This window comes from Lolium perenne, chromosome 2, assembly GCF_019359855.2.
Source record: "Lolium perenne isolate Kyuss_39 chromosome 2, Kyuss_2.0, whole genome shotgun sequence".
In the NCBI taxonomy this organism is placed as follows: Eukaryota; Viridiplantae; Streptophyta; class Magnoliopsida; order Poales; family Poaceae; genus Lolium; species Lolium perenne.
The window spans coordinates 5,706,814-5,720,444 of record NC_067245.2 but is presented as its reverse complement, the minus strand read 5'-3'; the positions used below and the strand labels follow the sequence as shown (position 1 = coordinate 5,720,444).

General features: G+C 45.9%; 1 protein-coding gene across 1 annotated transcript; it reads left to right on the top strand.

Annotated features, from left to right (window-relative positions):
- Positions 1–10,103: 10,103 nt before the first annotated feature.
- Positions 10,104–11,297, top strand: LOC127331002 (1-aminocyclopropane-1-carboxylate oxidase homolog 1). Its single transcript, XM_051357093.2, has one exon. It carries the CDS (start codon positions 10,169–10,171, stop codon positions 11,228–11,230), a length of 1,062 nt encoding a protein of 353 aa, XP_051213053.1. The 5' UTR covers positions 10,104–10,168; the 3' UTR covers positions 11,231–11,297.
- The last annotated feature ends 2,334 nt before the right edge of the window (positions 11,298–13,631 follow it).

The following is a 13,631-nucleotide window of genomic DNA, read 5'->3' as shown; positions in this document are numbered from 1 at the left end:
TTGTTTAAAGGTAGCACTCAAGCAATTTACTTTGGAATGGCAGGAAATACCACATAGTAGGTAGGTATGGTGGACACAAATGGCATAGTGGTTGGCTCAAGGATTTTGGATGCATGAGAAGTATTCCCTCTCGATACAAGGCTTAGGCTAGCAAGGTTGTTTGAAGCAAACACAAGTATGAACCGGTACAACAAAACTTACATAAAAACATATTGCAAGCATTATAATACTCTACACTGTCTGCCTTGTTGCTCAAACACTTTTACCAGAAAATATCTAGACCTTAAGAGAGATCAATTATGCAAACCAATTTTAACAAGCTTTACGGTAGTTCTCCACTAATAGGTTTAAACTACATGCAAAAACTTATGATCTACTTGAGAGCTCAAAACAATTGCCAAGTGTCAAATTATCCAAGACATATGAGGCATTTTCCTTTTCTAACCAAATAACCAATAAGTATTGTAGCTTCCAACTTTTATCATTGAACATTAAAAGTAAAACGAAGAACAAGTGTTCATATGAAAAAGCGGAGCGTGTCTCTCTCCCAAACAAGGATAGCTAGGATCCGATCTTATTCAAACAAAAAAAAAAGAAAATAAACACACAGACGCTCCAAGTAAAGCACATATGGTGTGACCGAATAAAAATATAGTTTCAGGGGAGGAACCTGATAAGTTGATGAAGAAGGGGATGCCCAAGGCATCCCCAAGCTTAGACGCTTGAGTCTTCTTGAAATATGCAGGGATGAACCACGGGGGCATCCCCAAGCTTAGACTTTTCACTCTTCTTGATCATATATCATCCTCCTCTCTTGACCCTTGAAAACTTCCTTCACACCAAACTTCTCATAAACTTCATTAGAGGGGTTAGTACTCAAAAAAATTTGAATCCACCTTGGTCCTGTAGTGGCACATTGCAAGAACTTAATAAAACATTAGCTACAGCCCTCTACGTCTAGAAAACCTCGCTTAAAGTCCACAAGAGACAATGCAAAAAACAGAGACAGAATCTGCCAAAACAGAACAGCCAGTAAAGACGAATTTTAATAAAATACTTCCGTTGCTCAAATCAGAAAACTCAAAACTAATGAAAGTTGCGTACATATCTGAGGAACACGCACATAAATTGGCATACTTTTCTGAGTTTCCTACAGAGAATTAGACCCAGATTCGTGACAGATAGAAATCTGTTTCTGCGCAGAAATCCAAATCTAGTATCAACCTTCGATTAGAGGCTTCACTTGGCACAACAAAACACAAAACTAAGATAAGGAGAGGTTGCTATAGTAGTAAACAACTTCCAAGACACAAATATAAAACAAATTACTGTAGCAAAATAACACATGGGTTATCTCCCAAGAAGTTCTTTCTTTGTAGCCATTAAGATGGGCTCAGCAGTTTTAATGATGCACTCGCAAGAAATAGTATTTGAAGCAAAAGAGAGCATCAAGAGGCAAATCCAAAACACATTTAAGCCTAACATGCTTCCTATGCATAGGAATCTTGTACACAAATAAATTCATGAAGAACAAAGTGACAAGCATAAGAAGATAAAACAGGAATAACTTCGAGATTTTAAGCATATAGAGAGGTGTTTTAGTACCATGCAAATTTCTACAACCATATTTTCCTCTCTCATAATAATTTTCAGTAGCTTCATGAACAAACTCAACAATATAACTATCACATGCAGCATACTTTTCATGATTTCCAAACACATAATTTTTATCAAGTTCAAGAATAGTGGAATTAAAACTTTCAAACTTACTTTTATTAATAATATAACAAGGTAGTTGATCAATCTCAAGAGATATGGGACTCATAGAATAAGTCAAGAACTCTCCAATCCCATTTTCATTAGTAGTACAATTAATATTATCAAGTAACATAGGACCATCATCTAGAGCTTTATCATAAACATTTGCCAAGCAAAATTCTTTAGTACCATGCATTTCGACATCAGGCACAAACAAAGCATTATCATAAGATTTATCAAAGTAGCATGGATTATCATAAATAACAGTAGCATAATTATTCTCACAAGTTTTACTCATAGGGAATATTTCAAGAGAATCCACAGGAACATAACATTCAACCTCTTTCGGTAAGCATGGAGGACAATCAAATAGTGTAAGAGATAAAGAGTTACTCTCATTAGAAGGTTGGCATGGGTAGCTAATCCATTCTTCCCCCTTTTGTTCGTCGCTCTCCTCTTCTTTTTCATCCAATGAGCTTTCAGGTTCATCAATTTCCTCCTCTTTTTCATCCAATGAGCTTTCAGGTTCATCAATTTCTTCTTCCACCGGTTCCTGCAAATTGTGAGTGCATTCTTGTGCATTAATGTGTCTCTCTTTATAATCAAGGATATAAGGATTCCTACCGTAACATTCTATGCAAGAATTAAGGATAGTAGAGACATAATCTTTAAGGTCCTTACAAATAGCACAAGTTTCATAATTCTCAACCATGAAGGATTCTATCTCAGAGGCTCCCATAAATAAGACAAATTGCTCTACCTCTTCGAACCCATAATGAATATAGCAATTCCGATTATAGCTCTTAATAAAATATTCCTCACTAAAGCCACATTGAAATTTAAGATGTTTAGTATCCTGTTGAGAGCAACAGTTTATATCATGGCGTCTAAGCAAGATTCTAGCAATTGTATTCAATTTTTCTATCATAGCACTCATTATTTTACCAGTTCTTGATTCTCTATAACAATTATAACATTCCATAAGCTCCAAGTAGGTTGTTGGTTCTCCCATAACAGAAGCTTTAATTTTTCGGTTTTTCAAATTTTTATGGATTTTTGGGTATATAGGAAAAGTAAAACAAGACAAAAATAAACTAAGCAAAAGTAAACTACGCAAACTAATACTAGACAGAAATAAACTAAGCATAAATAAACTAGACAAAAGTAAACTAAGCAAAACAAAATAAAATAAAACAGAGAGAGAGGTAGAGTGTACTCCCCAGGTGAACTTATGAGTAGAGCTATGCCTCCCCGGCAACGGCGCCAGAAAATAGTCTTGATGACCCACAAGTATAGGGGATCGCAACAGTCTTCGAGGGAAGTAAAACCCAAATTTATTGATTCGACACAAGGGGAGATAAAGAATACTTATAAGCCTTAACAACTGAGTTGTCAATTCAGCTGCACCTGGAAAAGCACTAGCAACAGGGGTGATGTGAAAGTAACAGTAATATGAGAGCAGTAGTAACAGTAACACAGCAGCAGTAATAGCAATATGAGAGCAATGGCACCGGAAAATAGTTGATACTACTTCCAATGACATAGAGAACAAGTATATTATGATGAGAGATGGACCGGGGTTCCCACCGATCTACACTAGTGGTAACTCTCCAATAAGTGACAAGTGTTGGGTGAACAAATTACAGTTGGGCAATTGATAGGAATCAAAGCATTAAGATAGAACATCAAGATTATTAATTATGTAGGCATGTTTTCCGTATATAGTCGTACGTGCTCGCAATGAGAAACTTGCACAACATCTTTTGTCATACCAGCCGGTGGCAGCCGGGCCTCAAGGGAAACTACTGGATATTAAGGTACTCCTTTTAATAGAGCACCGGAGCAAAGCATTAACACACCGTGAAAACATGTGATCCTCACATCACTACCATCCCCTCCGGTTGTCCCGATTCTTGTCACTTCGGGGCCTTTGGTTCCGGACAGTGACATGTGCATACAACTTGTAGATACAATCTAAGCAATAATTATAGAGCTCAAATCTAAGATCATGCCACTCGGGCCCTAGTGACAAGCATTAAGCATAACAAGATTGCAGCAACAATAACTTCACAAACTTTATAGATAGACTAATCATAATGTATCATCCATCGGATCCCAACAAGCACAACACCGATTACATCAGATGAATCTCAATCATGTAAGGCAGCTCATGAGACCATTGTATTGAAGTACATGGGGGAGAGTATACCGACATAGCTACTGCTAGAACCCGTAGTCCATGGGGGAACTACTCACGGAGCATGGTGGAGGCGGTGGCGTTGATGGAGATGGCTTCCGGGGGCACTTCCCCGTCCCGGCAGGATGCCGGAACAGAGACTTCTGTCCCCCGAATTGGAGTTTCGCGATGGCGGCGGCGCCCCTGGAGTCTTTCTGGAGTTTCGTCAATCGGTACTGCGTTTTTAGGTCGAAAGGGATTTTATAGGCGAAGAGGCGGCGCAGGGGGGTGCCTGGGGGCTCCACACCATAGGGTGGCACGGGCCCAGGCCAGGCCGCGCCGCCTTATGGTCTGGTGGCCCTCTGGCCCCTCTCCGACTCTTCTTCGGTGTTCTGGAGCCTTCCGGGAAAAATAGGAGGTTTGGCGTTGATTTCGTCCAATTCCGAGAATATTGCCCGAACAGCCTTTCTGGAACCAAAAACAGCAGAAAACAGGAACTGGCACTGTGGCATCTTGTTAATAGGTTAGTTCCGGAAAACGCATAAAAACATTATAAAGTGCAAGCAAAACATGTAAGTATTGTCATAAAACAAGCATGGAACGACAGAAATTATGGATACGTCGGGGACGTATCAGTCACTACTCCAATGAGTGCCCCAAGAAGCTCGCCAAGACTGCCCCCAATACCACTGCACCTGCTCAGCAGCAATGCCGTGTCTCCACGGGAAGGAACCCGAACAACCGCAACGGTCGTTACTACCGCATGAATGCCACTGAAGCCCAGGAAGCACCGCATGCCATGCAAAGTATGTTTTCCTGTTAACCCAATTTCCCAATCTCTCTTAGGTTCCTAACTTTTCATAAATCTCGGGACGAGATTTTGTTTAAGGGGGAAGGGTTTGTAACATCCCAAATTTTAAAACAAAGAAGAAATACAAATTTCCTTTTTCCAAATTTTGGAGCCAACAAAAACTTTAATTACATTAAGTTAGGTGCATAGTGCTCATGCATGTATGTTGTGATCTTGATATGATGATTGTTTGAAGTTGATTAACAATGCTCCTAAACCCTAAACCTTGCTGTTTTGAGTCAAAAAGAAACAAAGCCCAAGAAAAGTAAAATAAAAGAAAAAGGCATATGAGAGCAAATAGCCATTTTTGCAAATAATGAACTATGCCTATTTACTTTACCTAAATTGTTTGAAACCATTATTAAACTTAACCTAACACCCAATGAACCCAAATTGGTGACGTTTGGTCAAAGAAAAAGAAAAGAAAATAAAAACATGAAATTCACATATGAGGCTATGGCCATTTTTGTAAATCTTTAACCTATGTATTTTTACTTTGTACCAATGGTTGGATAACATTACTAAACCAATAATAACACCTTTTGGATCAAGGAAACTCAAATCAAATCAAAAGAAATAGCAAAATTCACTCACATATGATAATGGTCAATTTTGACATTTACATCAGGGTACCCACTTTGAGCCTCTGTATTAAGATATTTCTAAACCAAACTCTCCCAACTATTTGTACCTCATCCAAGACCTCATCAAGTTGAACACTTTTGATGTTGACCACTTTGACTAGTTCCTTTTCTATTGCTTAATTTAATCAAACCAAAATGCAACATCCAATCAGATTCAAGATCATGTCCCATTTGAATTTTTCCAAATCAACACCATTTTGCACACCACCCACCAACATGTGCCAAATAATATTTGAATCACTTCCACCAAAAAGTTTGGAAAAATTCAAAAATAAGTTTCTTTCGGGCATTCTATCAAACACCTTATGTGCACAGATTGACATTGAGCCTACACTCTAATATCCATCATGTTTTAGACTAAACCCTCATGCCTTATGTCATCATTGACTTCCTCTTGCACCCAGTAAATAATGCCAAGCAGTGGTACCACAGTACCATGATTATTTTGATCAGGACATGTCCATGCCGACCCCTCCATGCAACTCCCATGCCATCATCATCTCCACTACTCTCCATCTCCCCTCACCATGTCTGGGAGACGTCCCTCACTCTCCAGAACACGCCTGTACCCGCCATTGGTCAAGAGAAGCTCTGCCCAGCCCAGAACAAGATGTGCCCAGACGCGCCCAGGACGCCCAGAACACGCCAGAGCGCGCGTGGACACGCTCTGGACGCGCCAGTGCACGACTTCGCGCCGTCATGTCCGCCCTCCCCTCGCTCTCTCCTCTAGCACGCGCACTCGCCACGACACCAGGAAGACGCCAGACACCTCCATTCCCTCGCCCGTGCTCCGTCGCCATCGCCATCATCACCAACCTCCGCCGTGGTACTGTGGAGACGATGACGTCGCCCGCACGCCCTCGTCCATCATTTTCAACGCCATCACGTGCGTCGTGCCCGCCCTGACCTAGTGCACAGTTCCCCATCCTTACCTCGCCCCTTCGCTGCCCAGAACGTCGTCGACATGGACGACCCGAGCCTACCTCGAAGCACCCTCTCGCCCGCTATAAAAGAGGGCCTCCCCCTTGCTGTTTCTTCACACCATCGCCCTCCTCACTCCTCACAGAAGCTCCTCGACCCCTCGCCACTCCACATTGCCCACCCAGCCGCCGGAATTTTGCCGGAGACGACAACGACGATTCCGTCCACCCCTGGAGCCACTGTGACCACCGTTAGCTTCCCCATCGTCCGCAACATCGCCCTGCTTCGTCGCCGACCCTCGCCAGAGCTCAGGTGAGCAGCCGACCCCCTACCCTCGCCGCGGCCAGTACCCCCTCTCGCCGAAGATGACGATGCATGTGCACCGTTGGATTGGTTTCTAATCATGCGTCCCTCTTTGATCCATACCGCTTCGGCGTTTATGACTCACTGACCAGTGGGAGCCCACTGTCAGGTGGCCTGCTCGTGCGAGACGCGCAGTGGGCCGGCCTGTTTTTTTTCTCCCCTGGCCCAACTAGTTTTCCCGCGCGAGCCCACGATTCAAATTTGATTTATTTCGTTTAAGTTTGAATTCAATACTGGTGCCCTCTTCAAAATTAGATAGCACAAAATATACTGAGCCAAATTTTATGAATTTGATATTGTTGGAAAGCTTGTGAAAATCTCTAACCAACTACACTGGTCTCAACCCTAGATCTGTCGTAGAATTAGTGTAGAAAAAAGAACAAGTCAGTACCTTTTTCAAATTCAAACAATTATTAAAAATCAACCATAAATGATTTTGAGTTGATTCCAACTCTCATAATTCACATTTCACATACTCTACATGAATATGTAAAAACATAGCATAATTGTTTACATGATCATGGGCTAGAGCAAAATAATGGCTATGTGGCCATATCTAGTCCATTTAAATGACCTCAATTAATTAATGAATTAGTATGAGAGGTTTCCTCTCATTTAAATCATTGTCTCAAGTAATTTAATATGAGGAAATAACTTTGGTATAAAGAACCTCCTATTTAATTACTTGATGATATTAAATTGTTCCATAGTAGTGTTTAAATTGCATGAGGTGTAATACCTCATTTAAATCATTTTTCCCAAATGATAAATATGAAGTGTTGACCTTGGTCAACATGAGTTCATACTTTATTATTGGAGGAGATTGAATCTTAACAAGATTCAATGAGAGGAAATTATTTCTCAAAGAAAATAAATAGAAACCCTAAGAAATATTTCAATGAGAGGAAATTAATTTTCTTACAAAGAAAACAAAGTCAACCACCATGTTAAGAATGATGTGATGCTAAATTAGCTTGTGTGAACCATTTGTGTGTTAAGTCTGGTACTTAAGTATTGCTTGGTGATTGTATCCTCGTATCCGTTTATAGACGCTAGTACCAAAGGCTTCGAAGAGGAGGAGGTCTTCTACGAGGAAGAAGAATAAAACTTTAATCACTGTACCAATCAAGGCAAGCTATACTCTTGCAAGCTACCCTAATGCAAAGCTCTACTAGAGCAAGGCACCATTACACCATTCCTTTATGTTTAATGATCCAATTCCAAGTTTTTATCCTTGCAAGCTTTTACTTTGTTTATCAAAGCTTACTTTTATAGTTAACTTTGGTCTAAATATAGAGTACCACAAGAGCATCAAATTTAGCCTAGAGAGTTACAAGTTAGGTAGCACCCCTCATGACTAGTTGCTAGTGCTAAAACTAAAATTGACTACTCTAGATAGGAACATGTGAAATCAAATGACTTTGAAAATCTTGGAATGATGAGTTATTCTATTGAAAGATTTTGAAGGTGAATATGACTTGTGAATGACATGGTGAACTTTACAAAAACTGATGGTTGGGTTCGGATGCGATACCATTCCAATTTTTAAGTACCCCACAATACCTGAATCTGGGTAGGGCTTAACTGGAAACTTATGTATTTTAGTATGGGTTCCCTCTGAACAAGCGTCATAGGGGTTATGCCGAGGCTGCCTCCGTTGAAAGTGAAGTGACGTGAAATGAGGTGAATGTCCTACCCAAGCCCTGTGCAGTTCCTAGGATGGCGGTTTGCTATGGCTGGGAGGCCAAGCTCATAGGGAGAGGTGCCTATACTAGGGTATGAAAGTGAAAGGTTATGGTTGGTAGTCCGCACACTGAGTGTGATAAATCAGGGCCAGTTACCCCTGACGGATTATTGCAACTGTTATGGCAAAAGTGTGCGACCTCTGCAGAGTGGAAAACTATTCGAATAGCCGCGTCCGCGGTCATGGACAGTTGGAAAGGCCATACTGTTCCGTCATCAGAACTTTTCAAAAATGTTACATGTGACTGGTGACTTATGACTTGAACTTGAAAGGTGAATTTGACTTGAATCACAACAGAGTTGTGGGAATGACACTAATGTTCCCACTTGAGTTAGTTAGGAAAATAAAGAGACTTTTATTACTAAGTGCTTATGAAATAAAACTGGCTTTATGCAAATGAACCTAGAGCTTAGAACCTTCTTACTATAGTTGATAGTGCTTACACTAGTATTAGTTTGCGAGTACTTTAAAGTACTCATGGTTTTATCCCTGGCTATTTAAATGGCCAGACTATGAAGAGGAGAACCAGTACTAGGAGGATGGACAGCAGGACGTCTATGATAACTAGGACTACTCCTGACGTCAAGCGTTGCCTGTGGAACAGATGGACCGCTACTACGTTTCTTCCGCTGTGTGTGTTTTGTAATTGATCCTTAGATTAATTGTTGTATTAAGACTAGATCATGTGATCCTTTGATGTAAGACCATTATGAGTTGTAATGAATGATGTTCTGTGATATCAATCTATTATGTCTCGCAAAAATAATATTCCTGGGATTGCGATGTATGGCATAATAGGCATCTGGACTTAAAAATCCGGGTGTTGACAGCGCTGCTCCTCGCTGAGGGTGACCCGCACAACGTCGAGCTCGTCGCCTCCCACCGGAAGCACTGGGATCGGGATGCCTCCGCGCTCAGGCACCATCATCTGGGCACGCGGAAGTCCGGCGGCGCCGGGTATCCCGCCATGTGTAGGAGTCCGCCTCCCACTGGTGTAGAGAACGCCGGCCGAAGCCGTTGTTCGCCGCGCCTTCACCGTGGCCCGCCATTGCTCGCTGGAGGCGGATTGGGGAGAGAAGATAGGGCTGGTGAGAGGAGGGAGATGGCGGTGCTGAATGCAGCCACACGCGGTAGGTTCCGCGATAAATAGAGGGAGCCGCGCGTGAGTACGAGGCGACGGCATTAACTCGCCGCGTGGAAGCTACACGTCTGGCGAAGACTGACCGGCAGCAGGCTTTTGAAGCGCGCGGAAGACGATTGGCCTTTGTCGCCGACAAGTCGGGGCCACCATCCGCGCAGGAAGTTTTCTCGACGTTTCCCGCGCTTTTGTTTCGTCTGGACTCCCCGAGATCTCGGGAGGGGGGGGGGGGGGGGGGGATGACCTGGGCTCACCAGACGGATGAAAACCTAAATCCGGACGAAAACGAGTTTCCAGGGGCGCGACTGAGCCGGTTTCGTTCATCCGGATGAAAAAAAGGGATCCTAAGGATCTTCCGAAGGAGATGGCTGGAGATGCTCTTATATTCTTACACACACCGTTAGTGGCCGGTGATATATGGCCGGCAGGAGATGCTACTGCACGTCTAATAAAGTGCCACGACTTCACTTGTGGTTCGTTGGTCGAGTCGCCGATCCAAGCCACATAATAATAACAGAAAATAAAAATGGAAATAAAGGGCGCAGCGCGGATCACTGAACACAGTTGGTAATCCATGGCCGCCGAGCATCGGCTCCTCGCCCTCAAGGCGTTCGACGGCACCAAGGCCGGCGTCAAAGGTCTCGTCGACGCCGGCGTCACCGCCGTCCCATCCATCTTCCACCACCAACCCGACCACCGCCACCGCCACTTCACCGTCCCGGTCATCGACCTGTCCTCCATGAGCTCCCGACGACCCGCTCTGGTCGCGCAGGTGAAGGCGGCCGCGGAGACGGTGGGCTTCTTCCAGGTGGTGAACCACGGGGTGCCGGAGGAGGCCATGTCGGCGATGCTGGCCGCGGTGAAGAGCTTCAATGACCAGCCCGTGGAGGCGAAGGCGCCGTACTACACTCGGGACCGTGGCCGGCGCGTGAGGTACCAGAGCAACGTCGACCTGTTCACCTCGCCGGCGGCGCAATGGCGCGACACCCTCTTCATGGAGATGCCGGCGGAGCCACAGGAGCTCCCCGCGGCGTGCAGGGGCGTCGCACCGGAGTACGCGGGGCTGGTGCAGCAGCGCCTAGGCCGCACGCTGCTGGAGCTGTTCTCGGAGGCGCTGGGCCTCCGCCGCGGGTACATGGAGGAGGAGCAGGGGTGCCTGGAGGGGGTGAGCGTCGCCGGGCACTACTACCCTGCCTGCCCGGAGCCGCACCTCACCCTGGGCACCATCAGCCACTCCGACACCACCTTCTTCACCGTGCTCCTGCAGGACGCCATCGGCGGCCTCCAGGTGCTCGTGGAGGATGACGAAGACCGGAAGCAGTCGGCGTGGGCGGACGTGCCGCCAGCGGCGGGCGCGCTGGTGGTCAACGTGGGCGACTTCCTGCAGCTCATGTCCAACGACAGGTTCAAGAGCGTGGAGCACCGCGTGGTGGCCAACACCGTCGGGCCTCGGGTCTCGGTGGCATGCTTCTTCCGGACGCCCGGCGCGGCCTCGTCGACGAGGGTGCTGGCGCCGATCGTCCCCGACGGCGACGGCGCGCGGTACCGGAGCACGACCATGGAGGAGCTCATCAGGCAGCACTACAGGGTCAAGGGTCTGCATGGCACCTCTCCACTCGACCACTTCAGGCTCTGAATCTCTTCCAAAATGTATCTCTACTTCAAACTTGATCGATCCCAAATAAACCGTTAGAGTTTCCACATGCTCTGCACCGTCCCAAATAAACCATCATAGTTTTTGGGTTGGTTTGGCATTTTTGTCAGACAATTTTTGACAGAATAATCTTCTTCTTCTTCTTCTTCTTCTTCTTCTTCTTCTTCTTCTTCTTCTTCTTCTTCTTCTTCTTCTTCTTCGTGTTTTGTCAGTGGTTCCGTTAATACTGCTATTGGAGGTCGATACTCGAGTAGCACTACCAAATTCAAGTCATCATATCGTGTCGACTGAATTTTGAATCCTAGTTTTTGGGATGGTTTGACATTTTTGCCACACAAGTTTTGACAATTGTCTGTTGATCTTGTTCTTTTGTAGCTGTCAATATTCCCAAGTCATGCAAGTCAATGAACTTACACAATTAGTATAGGAGTACACGTTTAGTGCATCAATAGCAAAACGAATTAGAGCACTAGGATCGGTGCTTAATTTAATCACAAGTGAAGATCAGTCAGTCTAATGCGAAAATGAGAAGAGGAAAAGTAAGAAGGAACTGATCAGAACAATGCATGCATCTGAGTGACAGTGTATGCTTGTAGACAGCTCGGGCTAGTCAAGAATCAGTTCAGAGTTTTGAAAATCCAGTCGGCGATGCATCACTTGCTCACACTGCCTTTCTGGCTCTGTAATCCTTTTGGTGAGCTACCCAGATATTTTTTTCTTAGTGTCAACAGATTTATATTAAAATATTTATTTATGATTATAATATTATGTCACAAAGATCAATAACAGATGAACTAACTAATGGTGCAAACATAGTTGAATCCACCGGTGATACTTAAATCGGCACAATCTTTTCTTCAAAAGTCAAAAAAAAAAACAGTACCTCTATAAGTATATCCGAGAGATTGAGTCCATCAACAAAAAGGATGTCATAACTTGCATATTTTGGCAAAGTTAAAAGATCATTTTGTGGACGGAGGTGGTACTATATATTTGTTCCCAAGTTTTTTCGTAGAGAAAGATGTGGGTTGTTGGAGCGGAATTAGTTGTTTTGTATAACATGAAAGGGAAAGAAGGATTGGATATTTTTGGAAAAGGAAAATGCTTTATTTCCTTCGGAGGTTCCGTCTCTGGCAGCCTCCGGCTTCTGTGCGCGCCGCGTGTCCCGATCGGGAGAAGACTGTTTGAGGGTCCCACCACCTCTCATCCCACCGTATCTTATCTTCTCCTCCCATCTCATCTTCCTCCTCGGTTCTCAACTTCTCTGCCCCGCTGCCCCCGCATCGACGGAGCGCCCCGCTACCTCCTTTCCCCGTGACGGCCGGCCTCTACGGAGCGCTCCTCTGCCTCCTTTGTCCACGACGGCTGGCTCTCGACGGAGCGCGTCGCCGCCTCCTTTCCTGGCGACAGTCGGCCCCGACGGAGCGCGCCGCCGCCTCCTTCTTCGCGACGGCCTCAGGCCACCATCCCGCGCACGACCGGCTCCGTCCTCCACGAAGGCCGCCGCCTCCATCACGCGCGCCGCCGCCTCCTTTCCCCACGACGGCCGACCTCGATGGAGCACGCCGGCCGCTGCCTCCATCCCGCGCGTCGCGCACCGCGCCTATTGTTGGGCCGCCGGAGCGCCGTGCCGGGCGCCGCCGCCGCGCGCCTTACCTGGCGGCGCACCTTCGGTGTTGCGACTGCTCGCTGCGACAAGACGAGCACCGCCGCCGGGGAGGCCGCCCCGACTTCCACCGCGCTGCCATTTGCCCGGGGACCGCCGCTGCCGACCTCCAACCCGCCTCCCTGTACAGGGGGCGCCGCCGCCATCCACCGCGTCACCCTGTGCCCGGCATACGGTGGCGCTGCCATCCATGGTTTGCTTCAGGCTGCCGGCCTCGAGGGAGCGCGCCGCCGCCTCCTTCCCCCACAACAGCAGCAGCAGCCAGAAGGCCACCATCTCGCGCGGCGCCGACTCCTTCCGCCGCCTCCATCCCGTGCGACGCTGCCCCTGCTGCAGTCACCTGTGGCCGGAGCTGCAACCGGCGGCGGCGCTGCTGCAACCGCAGCGGCGGAGCTGCAAAGGGCATCGACGGTGCTGCAATCCCAATTTTGCTATGAGCGTCTCGCCGGAGCCATGACTGTGCTTCCTTAGTTTATTTTTTGGCTGCATTACTATGTATTTTAGCTTCATTACTGTTAAATTTGGGCTGCATTACTTCATTTGTTGGACAGCTGCATTTTTTTTTGTGACCGTGCTTCCTAAGTTTTATTTTGGGCTGCATTACTACACTTTTTTAGCTTCATTACTATGAAATTTGGTCTGCATTGCAGCAAGACAATTTCGTTTCTCGGCGTGGTAGGGGGAGGTGCTGCAAATGTTCAACGGCGGTGTTGTAAA

Coding starts and splice junctions, on each gene's coding strand:
- LOC127331002 (XM_051357093.2), top strand. CDS start 10,169: ATGGCCGCCGAGCATCGGCTCCTCGCCCTCAAGGCGTTCGACGGCACC.